General features: G+C 38.2%; 3 protein-coding genes across 6 annotated transcripts; all 3 read right to left on the bottom strand.

The window, feature by feature from the left end:
• Positions 1–251: 251 nt before the first annotated feature.
• LOC104767637 (autophagy-related protein 2-like) lies at positions 252–9,440 on the bottom strand. The gene is made up of 15 exons (XM_087501866.1): positions 8,972–9,440; positions 7,571–8,574; positions 7,240–7,388; positions 6,823–6,971; positions 3,697–6,738; positions 3,493–3,605; positions 2,777–2,966; positions 2,364–2,477; positions 2,177–2,284; positions 1,948–2,080; positions 1,259–1,455; positions 988–1,184; positions 805–895; positions 626–668; positions 252–477 (listed from the first exon to the last, which is right to left on the bottom strand). The coding sequence occupies exons 1-13, from the start codon at positions 9,176–9,178 to the stop codon at positions 814–816; spliced, it is 5,685 nt and encodes a 1,894-aa protein (XP_087357992.1). The 5' UTR covers positions 9,179–9,440; the 3' UTR covers positions 252–477; positions 626–668; positions 805–813.
• A 230-nt stretch (positions 9,441–9,670) lies between these two features.
• Positions 9,671–11,394, bottom strand: LOC104765781 (B3 domain-containing protein At3g19184-like). Of its 2 annotated transcripts, none has more exons than XM_010489543.3 (7): positions 11,189–11,394; positions 11,013–11,102; positions 10,738–10,769; positions 10,471–10,633; positions 10,168–10,374; positions 9,941–10,076; positions 9,671–9,853 (listed from the first exon to the last, which is right to left on the bottom strand). In XM_010489543.3, exons 1-7 carry the CDS (start codon positions 11,321–11,323, stop codon positions 9,840–9,842), a joined length of 777 nt encoding a protein of 258 aa, XP_010487845.1. In that variant the 5' UTR covers positions 11,324–11,394; the 3' UTR covers positions 9,671–9,839. The 2 variants fall into 2 exon arrangements, with proteins under 2 accessions (XP_010487845.1, XP_019096730.1); XM_019241185.2 differs by having other exon boundaries at positions 9,671–9,850.
• A 247-nt stretch (positions 11,395–11,641) lies between these two features.
• LOC104765780 (plastid division protein CDP1, chloroplastic) lies at positions 11,642–16,465 on the bottom strand. 3 transcript variants are annotated; one of them, XR_015591192.1, is made up of 12 exons: positions 15,879–16,446; positions 15,498–15,611; positions 15,269–15,406; positions 14,912–15,016; positions 14,700–14,822; positions 14,127–14,495; positions 13,929–14,024; positions 13,670–13,843; positions 13,177–13,242; positions 12,342–13,094; positions 12,053–12,243; positions 11,642–11,966 (listed from the first exon to the last, which is right to left on the bottom strand). XR_015591192.1 is itself a non-coding variant. In XM_010489541.2 (12 exons), exons 1-12 carry the CDS (start codon positions 16,200–16,202, stop codon positions 11,882–11,884), a joined length of 2,481 nt encoding a protein of 826 aa, XP_010487843.2. In that variant the 5' UTR covers positions 16,203–16,465; the 3' UTR covers positions 11,642–11,881. The 3 variants fall into 3 exon arrangements, 1 of the variants encoding a protein (XP_010487843.2); XR_015591191.1 differs by having other exon boundaries at positions 13,670–13,791; XM_010489541.2 differs by having other exon boundaries at positions 13,670–13,786; positions 15,879–16,465.
• Between the last annotated feature and the right edge of the window lie 595 nt (positions 16,466–17,060).

Here is a 17,060-nt window from a genome sequence, read left to right as displayed (position 1 = left end):
TCTATACCACTGCAAATTAAAATCTAGCAACAAAAAAAACAATAAATATAGCAAATATTTTCAGTGGAAATCTAAATCACAGTCACAAACCGTGTGGCCACGTTTCCAAACATAATCCATCCTCCAGACGCCTGATTAGTCAAGTCACACTCGATTTTATAATACTTTCATGATTCGGAATGAGAAATATACGAAAAAAAAGAAAAGAATGACAAGGCTGCTTATATAGTTTCCTTTGAACAAACTTTGAATAAACAGAAGAAAACTGTACACTTTCACTCATTTGGCAAACTTTGCGGAGTATATTTACAATGGAGCAAGATCGGCGAAATTATTTATGTACAGAGACAAACTGAATGATTTTATAATGTTTAAAACGCTTTTTTTATATTCTATACCAAAATTTATCCCATCTCTATGGCTTATCGATGGGCAAAAGAATGGTTCTGAGCTTTACTCTATTTCAAACCTATATACCTGCAAGAAAAATGAAACATGTTGATATTATAAGCACGAGAAACAGATTGGGCACCAAAAACCCCATATAAAGAGCAAACTGTCATATAAGAATTGAGAAACCACCCTAATAGGTTTACTTCGATCTCAATAAGCTTAGTAGACTTACATGCTATATATGTAAAATGGACCTCACACCAAAATGGACATATCTGTAGCAAACATATTACAACAAAGCGCATCAATTGGTTAAAGCCAGGTTTGTTTCTCAAACTGCTAGATGAATATCCGCAAGTGCAATTACTAATATGATAAGATGCAAGAGTATTAGCCTGACCAGGATTTTACCTGGGTTTTTTATCGGTGTTGGTCCTGCTTCCTTTGTTTATCGGGGCCTAAGTACTTTTCCATGGATTCCTTTTTATGTTCAGGATCAAGACTGAAAATAGAAAGAATCCACATGAGTTTTTAGTACTTTGCAAATTACAGAGTTTCCCAACCGTATTTCCAAAATTTCTAATATGAACCGACCTATTTCTGATGCCAAGAAGAGCACTATGTACAGCTCTAGCACAAGCTGAAGCAGGTGCTATAGCAGCTGTTGGAACTCCCTGAACAACTGTTGCAAAAGCTGATCCAGCTCCGTCTCCACGTTGATACTTCTTCAAAGGTGTGCGGACTAATGCAGAAGCTGTCTTTCCAATTCCATCGCCGATGCTCTCACATGCCTACAAAACCTCGGCAATGTAAAATATATGATACAGGAGCAGAAATGCAGGACATGTATAGCCTTTACACTCACCTTAAGCATGCCTTGCTTAGCATTTCTAGGCTGATTTTGTCTAACATTTGTCTTCGTTTTGCCTTGGGGTTGTGGCAATGATGGTGCACTTGCAAATATATATTCTGCTCTCAATAAAATATCATGAGCCCCAGCTGCCAAGTGAACACCAAGTCCAACAGCTTCCAGTGAGATACTTCTGAGAAATGCTATAGTACCTGAAAACAGTTACAGCTCCATAATGCATACTATAGAATAAAACATAATATAAACTCCTGGCAACCAAAGTACATACTGGTGAACATCTTTATTTTAAAAATGGATAGTATCAGAAACATGATCATGACCTGACAACGTTGATGTGTAATATTTTGCCCACAGCAGCAGATGCCATGCATCTTGCTTATGAGAGGCAATTCTAGTATCAACTATATAAGAAGTATTAAGGTTTCCTAATCATGGTCAGAGGGCTACCAGCTACTGTCAATAACCCTTGTTCTAAAGGAATGAGGATCTAGAAAATATATTAACACCAAAAGAAACTTTTATGAACTTCAGTTTTGTAGGTGGCTTCAACAGTTGTAATATCATATATGATTCGAACAATGCCTTAATACTGCAGTATAAGTAGCTTAGTTTCTGATAACAGAAAGAAACGGAAAATAATAGTGAAAATTGAGCATTCAGCATCTTGGGTTTTCAAGTCTTACCTCTTTGAACTCCCTTCACTAGCCTTCGATCTTTCCTGTAACTTTCAACAGGTGACGAGACCAGCTTGGCAGCAGCAGCATAAAGAGCAGCAAGTGATCTTACTGTTGGGATTCCCTTTAACAGTTGATGAATCTGAAGATGCAATTATAGAACATTAAAAAGCTTGTCAGTAAACCTATAAAATGGATGATTGCTAATGTGCACGACAGCAGGCTATGTGAAACAAACCTGATTCTGAGATACATCTTCCAACCATTCTCCCAGTATAGTCTCACATACATTTCCCCAGCCATAGATTCCAGCAGCATGCACATGTTTGAGCTGTAATTCAATCCCCTGCATTTGTTCCTCTGCTATGAGCAAAACGATGCTGAAAAAATCTTGAAGACGCAGGTTGGAAATTTTTGTTTCTTACCTTCCATGGAACAAGGTTCACAAGCTCTGCATATTTTCCTCCTGTTAGTGCTGCTATATCAACATGATGGGGACTGTAATCAACTCGAACACTAACAGGCCATATGTCAAATTTCTGCGAAATGAATTTCATTAGTCAGATACTTTTACAAATAATTCATAGCATACTTCCTTAAAACTTCTAATTACAAGAACACCAAGGTTTAACTTCAGCTGAGTGACATCATATATATATGTGTGTGTGTGTGTGTGTGTAAATATATCGAAACATCATGCCAATCAACATGATTAGCATTACATTCATCAGATCATGAAAATTCGCCCTATCATTAACATAATTATACACGTCCTAGGTGGGAACACGTGAATGTTTCTCCTCCGCCATCATTATAGGTAGAAAGAATCTTTATTAACCTGAAAATATGGAAGAAGCGCTTCTTCTATGATATTATGTCCTTTAATAGAAGTTGACAACGTTGAGCCACCTGAGTCTCCAATAGAGACAGCAGGCTTTTCCAGGCTGTTAGCTCCAAAAAAGCTGATGAGAAAATCCAGTTGACTTTGATGAAGATGTAACAGTATAGGGAGTAAAGCGATCCGTAACCTGGAAGGAAGCAGTTCATGAGGAAAAGAAAGAAAGGGTATACATATAATGCAGTAATTATTAATTTAAGCCACTAGCAGAAGGTCCATTTAAGCTATAACGAAACACCAATATCTATCAAAGGAAAAAAAAAGTAGTAGAGAGAACATAATTCAAGTTTACTAAGGATGCATCTGTATTAGTTTAGCCTTACAATTTGCCAAATAAGGAACTCTTGTGGAAACTATACTGTATGAATATAACTATCTCCATGGAGCATTGACCTAAACTATTTAGTATTAAAGCAATTGCCTTTTTCTTTCATAGCCTTAAGCTTGACAGTGCAGCTAATCTATAACGATAACGAAAACAACTAGGCAAATGTTTAATAATTGATAGAGTTGTTGGGAACAAATTGATTATAGTTAGTAAAAACAAAAATTGTTACGTAGACCAGTGTCTATTGAAATAATAATTGTGGTCTTCATTCTTAGATATTAGAAGAAAAGTAAGTATAGCACTGTAAACAATATACAAGATAGCATACCTGTTTTCCTCAAGTGGCGTCTCAGGGTCAGGTCTGACAGCTTTTAATTCCAACTTGAATGCATATGAAGAGGAATCTCTTGGGTGATCTCTTGAGTTGTAATATCCAAGGACCTATAATTCAAGGGAACAAGTTAATCTATCTACCTAAGTTATTTCTAGTATATTCAATCTTATGATGATAAGAGTCAAAAATCTCAATTACCAATGTCCAAGGTGCAGTGTTGCTTCTATCATAAAGATAAAAATCTTGGACCTTGAGAGATAATTTAGAGGTACATATTCCGCCAATTGGAAAGATTTCATACAGGAACTGCACCCCAGATAATTCCAGCTCAAGGCTCAAAGTTGTATCCCGGCCCTTTGTATGTTTTAAACTTTCACCTTTTTTTCTAGAATCATGCCAATCGGAGCCAGAGTATATTCTCCATTTGAGGTCAATGTTTTTAAGAAGTATACGTCCAGTAGCTGCAACAGCAGAATAAGATGTCAGGCCAAAAGATTTAAATTCTCCATCAAGAATATGTTCCTCATGATCTTCCTCAGTTGCTTCCGACACATGGTCTTCTAAAATTCTTAAGGACGTGTCATCATACCACCCAGAATTTCCTCTCCTCAAATCAGTCCCAGGATAGAATTCTCTCCCTGATGAATCCTCTTCTTGAGGTACCTCTACCTCTGACAATGGACGGAACTCAGACAAACAATAGTTTTCAATTATTTCAGGCAGGCTCTCTCTTTCTAGGAATATTTGACTGCTTTCTGAATCTATTCTAGATGATGACCCACAAAAACTGTCAGTAGAAGGTAGGTTCTCAGGAGCAGCAGGTACCCAATTAGGCTGCCCATGAGAGATTCCATGAGGTGACATATAATTATTCTGATATTCCATAGAGTCAGACTGACATGTAGGATTGACATCAAACTGGAATGCATCTTCATTTATTTCGTCCATCAAACCAATGACCCCAGTTTCATTTCCTGACTCTAATCTCAAGTTTTTCATTTCTCCACTTGAATCGGAGCTACTGAGTCTATCGTTGATATCAAAATCATTCCTAGCATTTGCCTGCTGAATGCTGTCCCATCGAGTCTGCAGGTGCACAGCTGATTCTTCCAAATCAGGAGCAAGTAACTGTTGGAGCTGGGTGGCCAAGCGAATCAAACCAGAAGTCGTGTCACTGCAAGTTTCAATTAATAAGTGAGATTTTGAACACTCTAACTCCCAAAGGCCATTTTCAGAGTTAGTCCTTAGAGTTGCTTCAATTAGCGCCACATTAGCAACTTTAACATAGCCAGTCTCATGAAGATGCTCTGAACTGTACATTCCATCAAGCTTGCTAAGGTCCAAATCCACAGACAGAAGAAGCCCAAGATCTTGAATCCTGATTGTACAATCATTACTTTTGGAATCAACCAGACTTTTCTTCGAGAGGCTAAAAGAAGATGCTGCTACCAGACAGGCAACCCATGGATCACTTACTTGATGTGAATGATCTGTATTCTCATGGTGGGGTTCATAGCTTAGACCAACATCAACCAAATTCAGAATAAACGAGGAGCCACTAGATGGGCTGGAGTTTCTCTCTTCAGAATTTGCTTCAACTTCAAAAGTGAAAAAAGAAGTAGCCACTTCTATCCAATCCAGGCGTCCTCCTATGGCAGAGAACGTACAGCCCCTGACAGATACTGCTAAATAATCTTCACAAATTCCTGGTTCATGCAAATGCAGAATATCTAAGCCAGCAAACCTTGACGACAATGCATTTGAACCTCCTCCGTTACCGCGCTTGATTGCAGAGTTGTTACACGAGAGCAAGAGCAACTCCTGATCAGGTAGACTTGTGACAGAACCCCATAATGTAACTTCCCCATGGGCTAACCAAAAGAAATCAGCACCAGAGATACTGCCGAGATTTGAGACGGACATAAGATTTACTTTCTGAACCCTTAGGTTGAGCTGAATCCATGATCCAGGAAGCTCAATCTGAAGCTGATTTTTAATGTCCATTTGTGGTTCTGGCCTAACCAAGATGTCAATAGAATCACATTCAACAACGAGAGACGTTTGACACACAATAGATTCCTCTGTTTTGTCAGCTGTATTGGTTGCCATACGTGATAGCCAATTTTTTGCCTCTTCTATGAGATTACAGAATTTGCTGTATTGCCAGCTATCTAAACGGATAGCAAGTGGAAGCAAATGAACATAAAGGCAGAATGAAGAAGCCAAAATTATCTCTTTCCTGGTTCGGGAGTAGATGTCTTCTTGATCTTTGGCCGTAGCAACAGCAGCAAACTCAAGGCCGTTCCCGCAAGATTTACCTGTCTGAATAAATTCTTCCTGCGTAGCCAACATCTTAGCTCTCTCCACTAACCAAGGGCCACCAATAGGTCTATCTTGCCAAAACATACCAATGGTTGAAAGTTGGTGCCTGGTTCTATTGTTGGTATGCAAAATATTATATGCAGAGAATTCACCCTGCCTCAGGTACGAATTTGTTTCAGAATCTTTACGGTCAGAAGTGACCAAATAGATGCTAGCATCACCAACACTGACGCATATAGAACGAGTAGCCGATGTAAAGTACATTTCTCCTGGACTTTCTTCTTTACGCCTTTCCTTGTCAGATGGCGGAGATGAAGATAAGTCGATGACAATAAATTGCTCACCAAGCGAGTTACATAACCTTTCTGAAATGCTCTCAAAAGGGAACCACAGAATTACTCGAGCATTCCAAATTGACACACTACCTCGCAAACTTTCTGATTTAGAAGAGGATGCCACCTGATTCCGTTCACGACTAATTATGGGGATAGATTCTGATACATCGTTGAAAAGCTTTACCAACATTTCTACTGAATTAAGGTTCAACCAGAATGTGGTAGGAGGTAAACTCAACGAGAATGAGTTTGATACTCTATGGCTGGATTTGGATGATTGGAACCTGACAACAAACTGAAATCCACTGCCTCCAGCAGCTATAACCAACAATGTCTTGACTGCGAAACCTTTGTTACGAAAGAGGAATCCATCAGAAACTATCTCGCTTAAGCTTACGGAATCAGGATGCATATGAGACGAGGCAAAGGGAGGAAGACTAGTCTGAACCTTGGCTTGTAAATCCTTAATCAAACGAGTCTGATATTCAGCATTAGCAGTGTCAACAGCATTCCCAGCTTGAAAATAATCGGCGATCTCTATGCTGTTCACTTCACCTTCTAGCCTCATATCATGAGGGCATACCTGTTGACCTTATTGAATGTTTTAAGTAACTCGGGGGGCAGATACTAGTGAGGAGATTAAATACAATTCATCAAGGTAATTTACCTGAAAAGAGACAGAAATATCTCTGAGTTCTGCACCCAAGTAGTGCATCTGCGTGGAAACATCCTTCCAATTGTCTTCATCTTGGAAAAACAAAACTACCGAAACTCCAGCAAAGAATACTTTACAACTTGTTTCCACATGTTGTTGTTCTGCATATTCATGAGAATAGCAGATAGCTTGTTAATATAACGACTTACACTGCTTGGCATCACTAGCTAATGGATTGATTTAAGCATAAAGCTTGATGGTATATAGGGTAGCAGACTAGCAGTAATAAAATCTAGAAAAAACAAGAAATAACCTAAGATGACAAAACAAGATTAACACCGGTATAAGAAAGCTTACATATATTTGGTGATAACACATACCAATATGTTCAATGCACACTTTTAAACAAATTCAAGAAAATATTCTTACCAGAAGGAAGAAGCAAAGACCCAGAAGCAAGGCTAGATGCAGCATTGATTGCTGTGAAGACAGAAGATGTCCAATTCCACATTCCTTGGCTTCCAAAAGCTGATTGGTAACTCCTCATTGCATCAAAACATTCAAAAAACTGGTCCACACTGTAGGAAACAAGAAGAGATAACACAAGTACGTCAATTCGGTTAAATAAACCTAAAGGTAATGTCATATCCAGATTGTGATGAAAGATTAAAAAAAAAAAAAAAAAGTCAAGTAAAAAAAATACAATATCTCTGAAAGACTTGAGAAAAAAGAAATATTATGGTAGAGACATCCTTTATACCTTGCCCCAATATCTACTTCTCCATCCACTTCTTTCTTGCTGAAAGAAGATGGAAACCAATCCGGTATAAACTGTAAGTCAGGTGTAGTATCAGGCTCTAATTCTTGGCCACCTGACGAGGATAATGTAGCTGAAGGCGTTACTATTACATTAGTAGGTATTGTAGGTGAATCCGTAGATGGATCAGAACGAGAAACTGAGGGGAAACCATCCGATCCGAAACTTGTGAAAGCCTTCCACAATTGTAAAAACCATCTAATTGTAGACGGTTGAAATCGTAGTTCAACAGGATCAATACAAATATCAGCATCCACCTTGCGAATATCTAAAGAACCGTTCTTCCAGGGTATACTAAAATTCAAACACCCTGAAAAGCCACCTCCTTCGCCTGTCATGATCAAAGTCACACCACTAGATGTTTTTTTACCACAAGTTTTGTCATCATCATCACCATCCATATTTAAAAGCTCTACAACAGCTCCTTGAAACTTCACACAGTTTGCAAGTCGATTAATACCGAGGATGTTATCAGGAGAAACTTCATTAGCCGAAACATGGTCCTCTGAAATTCCACACTCTATTTCTGTCATTCTAAGTACCAATGTTGGCCGAGGACCAGCTTCACTCTGATCTTTGCCAAAGTCAGAATCAAATGCTATGATCAAACTCTTAATTTTGACATGAAAACTTGTAAGAAACCATTTCACTATCTTGGCAACCGTCTTAACGCCTTCATGGACATCAATAGAGGCAGATTTTGCAGCGTTCACAAGCATCTCATTGTCATGCTTTCCTAGTTCAAGACGAATATTCTGTGGATCTTCTCTGGTAGAGGTAGAGGCAGATGTGGTGGCTTCATTTGAAGATGATGGATTACTTTCCAAACGTGGTGCGAGAACGAGCTCAAGCTCATCAACCTCAACTTGACAACCATTAGTCTTCCAAGGCATTTTGACTAACAAAGATCCAATTGAGCCTTCCTTTATGAGCAACGGAGCATCAAACTGGATTCAAAGATAATATATGGGGATGGGACAGTCAGAATTGGTTCCTTTCACATCTTTTCAGCAAATTGATAAGAAAATCAAAGTATGAATTCCAAAACAATCTAATCATAAATCCCATAAACATTTCTCAAGATACAATAACGGAGCTACAACTCTATTAATTCGTTCAAAAACCAGTACTCTAGCATTCATCAACTGAGAACGGTCTTTTGATCATCAGGAACTAGACCACTACCAATGAACTAAAGCTCCCTAGACAACAACTACACCATCCTCAACACAAAACAGACTACTACTCCAGAGCCAAACACTAACACAGTTACCCAAAATTCCAGAATTCCATAATCTAAAAAAGCGAAAAACAAAACAGAGGAGAGAAAATAAAAATAAAAACCTTGTCATTCAAATAGTCAACGTTGATGGCAAGATCGCAAAGCTGAATAGAGCCATCACGAAGCTGGATATCGAGCTGATCAAGGTCGATGTCACCAAGTATGAGTTTACCCAATTTCTTCTTCAACAAGAATTTGACAACCCTCTTCACCGCCCACCTCGAGAAAGCTTCCTCCGCGGATTTAGCAATGTTCCACGGAAACACCATCTTTCCCCTGCGGACGTTTTAGTCCAAACAAGACCTTTTTTAATTTTTTTGTTTTGGGGATTTTGATGAAACTTTTTTAGGGTTTCTCTGGGGATGGTGACATCAAGTTTTCGTCTCGTGATTGATTGCGGAGAGAATTAGATAGAGAGAAGAAGGAAGCAAAAGTTTTTAAAGAGTAAAAGAGACTTTGGCCGTCGTCGCCGTCTCTCTCTCTCTCTACGGTTTTTGCTTTTCCGTGTGAAGGAATCAGTTTCGTCTCTTCTCTCCCTATCTCTTTCTCGTGTTTTATTAACCGAACCGAACCGGAACGTACCGGATGTGATGTGTCCCAATTTGTGGCGGTGGTACTATTGGTAATACAAAAACCCGGTTCTCAATACTAACTTCAATTTGGTTAGGTCCATTTGTTTACGGTTCGGTGCGACTTCACTTTCAATTCTCTTTCTTCAAGTTTTGCTTTTTTTCTCTTTCCCTTATCTAAATAGTAGTATATTTTATAAAATATCTTTTTTTTCTTTTTTTTTTTTTTCGGACAAAAAAAGTAACGTTTCCATGTTTCTCTCCATTACAAGACACAAAATTAAACCCTTTGTCTCCATTACAACTTAACTTGTTAGTTTCTTCCTTTCCTCTTCGAAATCACAATCCAAACCTTCAAACTCTAATTTCTTCCTGCTGTACACATCAATCACAACTTTAGTTTTCTATCTAATCAAGATTGTAATTAAGTTTGACAAAGAGATTAGTTGAGAAATTGTTTACCTCCTCTTTTTCTTTTACCACTGCTTCGCAACGGTCTAGCTTCTGAAACATTCTCTTCTTGTTTCTTGTTTGATTCAATATCATTCTCTTCATCTGAATCATTGTTTCCATCATCATTTACCCTAATGATATACACCTGAACAAGCATATATGTTTCAACATTAATGCTAAAAGTGTCTAACTAGCCTATATATGTTCAACAAATCAAAAGATCTTTCAAGTTTTACCTTGAATATTGTTGGGGCGATAAGGTGAAACACGACAGCATCTCCGTCGACTAACTGATGATCAATGGAGAAACCTCTCCAGCCTCCACTAAGACCGGTCTTCGCGGCAAGGTATTTCGCCACAAATTCCTCATCTTCCTCGTCAACCAAAGTCATCATTTCATCACGTTTTGGCATATGTGTCTTGCAAAAACGAAGCGGCAAGCCCTGGTTTACGAAAACGTATGAAAAATACACTTACTAGGGCTAAGTTTCAGACAGTCTTTTGATACATACATTGAACATTCAAGTTTCTTCACCTACCATCCAAAATCCTCCGGTGACGTGTGATTGGAGCATTGGTTTGACAAAGCTAGGGAAGTCTGGATCTAAGCTTGACTGAAGCGTCTCTGCCCTGTCGATTCCATACATTCTTGCCTCGTCCGAAGCATATACCCGGTTCAGCAGATCTCTTCTTTGACAGCTCCTGCAAAGCAAAATACATACAACTTATACTGAAAAGTGAACTAACATCAAATGGTTTTAGAGAAGTTATGTTAATAGTATATAGAGTGTGGGGGATTGGTAAACCTTCTTGGCCTCTTCAGTGGTTCTAGCCCAAACTGCGAATAAGGATCAAGATAACTCTGATAAATGAGTTATGAGAGAAACAACTCACGAAAACTAGGATTTTCATTCAAGATTTTCTTATTCTCTAAAAAATATAACAACAAGAACAACAGATCATTCCAAAAACAGACTCACTATCTATCTCGGTACATATGAGAGAGAATACCATCTTCCACAAAAGATAAAGCATCAAACCTACAAATTCGTCAAGTAAAGATAAAGGTAGAAAAAAAGACCTCTTTGTAACTTGGAGGTGGACCCTTAGCACGGCTTGATCTCCTGATCTCCAAGAAATCCACGGGGGTGCGCATCGTCCTTGTCTTTGACTAAACTTCCATACAAAATGGGTTTAATTCCATTAAAAAAAAAAATGAAGAAATGAGAAGAGAAGAGAAGAGAATTGAAAAGTTACTGGAGAGGGCTTAGAAGAAGAAGAGACGCGAAGAGATTGAGCAAGCTTGTTGAGATTAAGTTCCCCCATTCTCTTCTTGTTCTCTTCCACCCTATTCAAACGAATCTGTTCATAGCTTAGCTCTGATTCCACCATTTTCTTAGGGTTCCGAAACAGAGATAGAGAAACGAAAGAGAGAAAGACAGATCAAGGTATTTGACTCTTGAATGCGCTAGAGAGTGACCGTTGGGTTTCTTATTTCACCGCTAATAGTATATTTTTACTTCTCCATTTTCATTTTTTTTTAATCTAATAATAGTCTTAATCATTGCGTCTAATCAAACAAATTGAAATTTCAAATTATCAACAGTGACAGTTCTGAGTAAGCACTCCATCGTGATACGTGAATGGTATGGGCTTTTATTTTCAGATTAATATTTTTCTTTTTCGTATGTTTACAAGAAAACCATATGATTTGAGCGGTAACGCTTTACATTAGAAAACTGAAAAAGGTGTCTCTATCCACATTCAAATCAAATGAATCTACGAAGACAAATCATTTGGGTTACTAAGGAATAAAGAAACAAACCTGAGACTTTCCCTACACAGCTAGCTTAAACCAGAACAAAGGCTAAAATGATCCCATGTTCCACAGTTGATGCTATATAACTCTAGTTAGATAATGATTTTTTTTTTCTTTCTAATTGGATAGTGTCATTTCTGTATTTTAATATCGCTTTCGCAGAATTTCCAAGATCCATCTTCTTGCTTCTTCAGCTTATAGCGGATCTTGTAAGTGCTACAGGTAATTTACAAAACGCAGTATCAGTGAAGAAGATACGAGCTCAGTCCAAAAGTAACCGAAAGCAAAAAAAAAATATTTACCTGTAATATTTTGCGTTTTTAGGCTGAGATTCATCAACTAATTCTGCTGCTTCCTCTAGAAGGGCCTCGATTTCTGCAGTCTCACCAACGATACCATCTTCGAACATGTGTGCTTGCAAAATCTCTAGATGAAGCAAAACGAATCTCCAATAACAGGATTTAGCTTTTGCTGTTTCTGCCAACGTTTGCCACTGCAATCCACGTTACCCCCAAAAAAACATTGACGTTCAATTTTTGTAAACTAACTTAAATAAGGAAAGAAATAGAGTAGATGTACAGAAACAGTAACCTGGACAAGCATAGATTCATCAAGGACATCGGAAAGGCTATAAATCTGGTGTGTTGGTCCAAGAGCTTCAGCCTTGATATTTTCCCACTGTCTCACAAGTTCTTCGGCGTCTTCTGTAACCATAGGTCTCTTATGCACTTCTGACGCGGAATGAGACAATGATGTAGCTGATAGACCAGAGCTTTTCAGATATAAGGCATCTGAATGTTCGCCATGATTCGTCTTTAACATGTCCAAGAGCACTTTGATGTTGCCCGCGATACCATTTCTATTCACAGAACTAATGTTTCTTCTGAAGTTCCCAGACTCTGTTTTACACAGAAAAGAATCTGATTCTGAATGCGGCCTTGCAGAAACCCATATAGGCAGACTCTGTAGTCTACCAGATCTAATGCCTATTAGTTTTAGAGAGAAGAACACAGTGCAACCCAATAAAGCAACAACAGATACCCTTCCGATCAAACCACTTTGAGAGAGCCAATCATCCCATATTTTATTTTGTTTTACACCCAGGTTTCTCTTCAGTTGAACTGATGGCATACTGGCACCGCTTTCATCAATATTCTTCGCTGATACCACTGGGCTCTGCAAATCTGATGGTGTCAACTGCTCGACAGCTGTATATAGATGTTGTGACGAGTTCATGAACTGCGTAGTCGAAAGTGGTCTTTGGTTTGTCTTCTGATTAATGATCAAAGGTGATCCCATTTTCTTGTTCTCTGGATATTTCTTTTCAGCCCGAAAAAAATTTGTCTGCAGAAAGTTGTCAATATGAATATCTTTCTGCATAATTATAAAACTGCTACACAGAATATTTCAGTGATCTGACTCTTACCAAAGATGGTGAACAACCCCTTGTGTCTGGAAAGTTAGCAAACACAGACTCCGTTAGCCACGCATCCTGGTCAATTTTATTAGGTAGTATGTATGAAGGTCGATATCAATCTTTTTGAAAAAAATCAGCACTGGAGAAGAGATGAACATACTTGCATAATTTTCAAATTAAATTTAGTGCATGAACCCCAAGGGCTTACTCAAGCAAAGGATTAAGCATATGCACAACCAACCAGAAAAAGAGGTTAGCGGCAGGCACACACAATGCTGTAAAAGCATATTCTATGACTTTGAATACCATCCACTCAACGATTTATTTCCATTTTTTCAACTAGTGCCTGAAACATAGCTCAACCTTACTCATATTCCACTAAAGTTGATAATGCCATTAACATCAAGAATAGGAGGGTGAATCACCCGTAGAGGAATGATGACGTTTGTTCTAGGCCTAGCAACATATGCCACAAATATTTGGTAAAAGTCATCAGGTTTACCAATGATGTAGTAGCAGAAGTACTTCTCGACTCTTTTCCCAGGATTGAATTACGAACGGCAGAATCTGAATTTGATTCCAGCTGCTTAAGTTTTTCAAGGGCCTCTGCCTCGGAACCCTGTGCTATCCAACATGTAGGTCCAGTAGCACTTAACTAAATGAACAACGCATGGATCTTTCGAAGCAAATGAACTTGAAGTAAATAAGATGCAATAGCATAGTGAAAAGGGCAAGAATAAAGAAAGCAAGAGGAAAAATACCTGTTTTAAAAGAAATGAGCAAAAAGCTTCCTCAAATTTCAGATCAAAACCTTCAGATGTTATGAGACATTCGCATATATTTTTTGCTTTATTAATCTACACAAGCATACTGAATGTTATGCTTTATAAGCAGATAGAATAGAAAAGAAATGGACCACTTGGTTTAAATTTAACAAAAGGAAAGAAAACGAGATATACCGTATCATTTTGCTTGCCTGAAAATCCAACAGCGATATGAGCAAGCAACACCATGTAGAAACAACTAAAATCAATTACCCCTCTTTGATTGTGGGATTCGAGTGATTTTTTATTTTTCCGTGTTATGGCTAAGTCATCCCATGGAAGAAGATCAACAATCTCTGTGGCCAACAACCTGCTAATTGCCTGACTCAGAAAGCATGGCCAGTCTTGAATTTGACATGAAGCTTCAACACTAAGGCCCTGTCTGAGCAGTTCGCGTAGCGCTGAAATTGCACCTCGTCTCCTCTCTGCATTTTCTGGCGTGCGAGGCAGGCCCAGTAGATCCAATGTGCATGGTGGTGCAAGCTCCTCCAGTGACTCCTCAATCTGAAAATTTCAATTTAAATCCCTTAAAACTCAATATGCTGGTAAATTATGTCTTTGGACAATATGAAGCTCCCTAACATAATTAGATCTACAGTAAGGCATGATCTTGCACTTTTCACATAATCACATTCAAGCCAGAACAGAACAAAAAGTAAACACAGAGAAGCTTTCTCTGTACTGATGCAAGACAGTCGAACCTATTACCTGAGTTAACAATGCAAGTTTCCCAAGAGTAACGTTACTCTTCAGAAAAGATTGAGCACGAGCAAGAGCTTCAAATCCTTGAGAGACCTTGTTAGACTCGAAAGCAGCCTTGGCAATTGCACACTTCATGGAAAAAAACATATCAGAGATAGAAGAAGCAGAGATTAGTGAAGGTGGTAAGTAGTTCCCATTCCTAGTTCATTTGATTTTACCTCAGCAAGTGCCATAGATAAAAATATATCATGAATATATGGCTTCGAATCAAGGTTCCTGAGAGCAGCCCGGCCAATATCCAGCACGAGTTTTTCTTGTCCAACCTGAAACATAGTAGCTCACATCATAGCTTTATTTTCTATCTAAAAATCCTTTATCATAAGATAAAGCTAATATCAAGCTAATATCACAAAATTAAGAAAACTAACAAAAAATTTCCCACTAAGTTTCATAGAAGAAAAGACAAATTTGCATTAAGAAGAGAAAGGATGTTTGTAGAAATGATAAACAAATGAAGAAAGATCAGTACAAAACATTTACAGGGACAAACCCCAATTACAGCTCAGTGGTATTACCTCTTGAAGAAGGCATAGCGCACCAGGCAACCATGCCCACGGAATTCTGAGAGGAGACCGAGGAGCAATCTTTTCTTTTAGGTTACCAGCATACTCTGGTTCAAAAAGAAGTTTATCCCTAACATCCATGAGAAGATCCTGCACATTAGGATCATTAAGAACAACAAATCAAGAAATTGGTCAGATTCTATGGAGCACTTAAAAACAGGATCAAACAATAGGTTTTAACCTGGCGAGCTACAGCAGCCTCCATAGTATAACCCTCTTCAGCATCAGCTTTTTTCAAATGTATAACCGACTTCACAACCTCGTCTTTCTCGGCTTGATCAGAAACTCCAATAAGCTGCAAATTCAATACCATTAACATATATGATCCTGAAATATCGTCTATCAAACAAAACGCTACGTTTCTTACATACACTCTTTATTGCAGAAATGAACTATTATACAATATAAAACATCCCACTGATTCTACACACTTACAACCAAATTTAGAAGGACAGAAAAAACAAGTTCCACTCGCACTTCAACGAGGAGTAAAGTACCAAATCGGGAGAGATCGTATATACAGGGATTCCGAGGACTAAAAGCCAGTGAGAGCATAAAATACCTGGTAACAGGTAACCGGGATTTCGATTGTAGAGGTAGAAGCAGCGGGGGAAGAAGTACGAGACGGCGCATTGTCCACGACATGGATACCACCACCACCACCAGCAGCAGCAGCAGCATTCAACTTCCTCCGCCCTTCCCGGTGGAACTGCCGCAAAGATGAACCAGAACCCCCAACGAATTCACCGGATTCAGAACGCACGACGAGGCAGCCTGAGATCTGAAGCTCCGGGCGATCTACGACGAAGCTGGTGCCGCGATTAGAGATTCCGCAAAGGAGACAAGAAGAAGAAGGGAGAACCGGAAATGTGTAAGCCAGTGGCATTGCTTAACCGTTGAGAAGACGAACGAACCCTAGAAGAAGTAGAGTGAAGCTAGAATCATGGTATATATATACTGTATGTGGATTTCTTTTTCTCAGGAGGAGAAAAATTCGGGAATTTGGTCTTTGAAGAAGCCTTTTAACAGCGATTTTTGCTTTTCTGAATGTTGATGACGATAAGGTAACCCGCTGACCGGAAGAGAGGCTCTGGCAAACCCAAGACGTGACCAGACGTGGATGGTCACGTGGATAATAGAGAAGCTTCTGGAGATTTATATTTCTCTCTCGGTTAATTTTATCCACGTTGGGCCTTTCACACTTTTCCCAGACCTAATAACACTGGGCCTTTTATCAATTAGTTTGGTGTGTTTTACTAATATATGAGAAACCAAGTAAAATTATTATTCACTCAGATCCGCAACATCCCGGGGAAGTATTTTAGAAAAAAGTAAATAAAATTTAAAATTTAAAATTATACATTATAAAATCATTACGATAAATAGATGCAACGCAAAAATTCAATATTCAGTTTTATTAGATTTCTATATTGCTATAATTATTTTTAAAATTTTAGTTTGATTATAGAATAACGTTGAATATTAGATATTAATATTCAAATTATTTAAATTTAACATAAAACGAAAAATTTGTTTCAACGTACAATGATTTGTTAGTTATTGATGAAAAGACAAAATATATAGAAAGTTCAAAAGACAAGACTATTTAAATTTACACACCTATTAGAACGAAAAGTTGTGATGAAAAAACATGAATAAAATATCGTGAATAGACATAACTCTAAAATGAAAAGATACAACTGTTTGAGTTTTTTAAAAAAGGAGTAAAAATAATTTTCTTACA

This window comes from Camelina sativa, chromosome 19, assembly GCF_030686135.1.
Source record: "Camelina sativa cultivar CO46 ecotype springtype chromosome 19, ASM3068613v1".
NCBI classification, from domain to species: Eukaryota; Viridiplantae; Streptophyta; class Magnoliopsida; order Brassicales; family Brassicaceae; genus Camelina; species Camelina sativa.
Note: the sequence above shows the minus strand (reverse complement) of the source record. Positions and strands in the feature narration are given on the sequence as shown.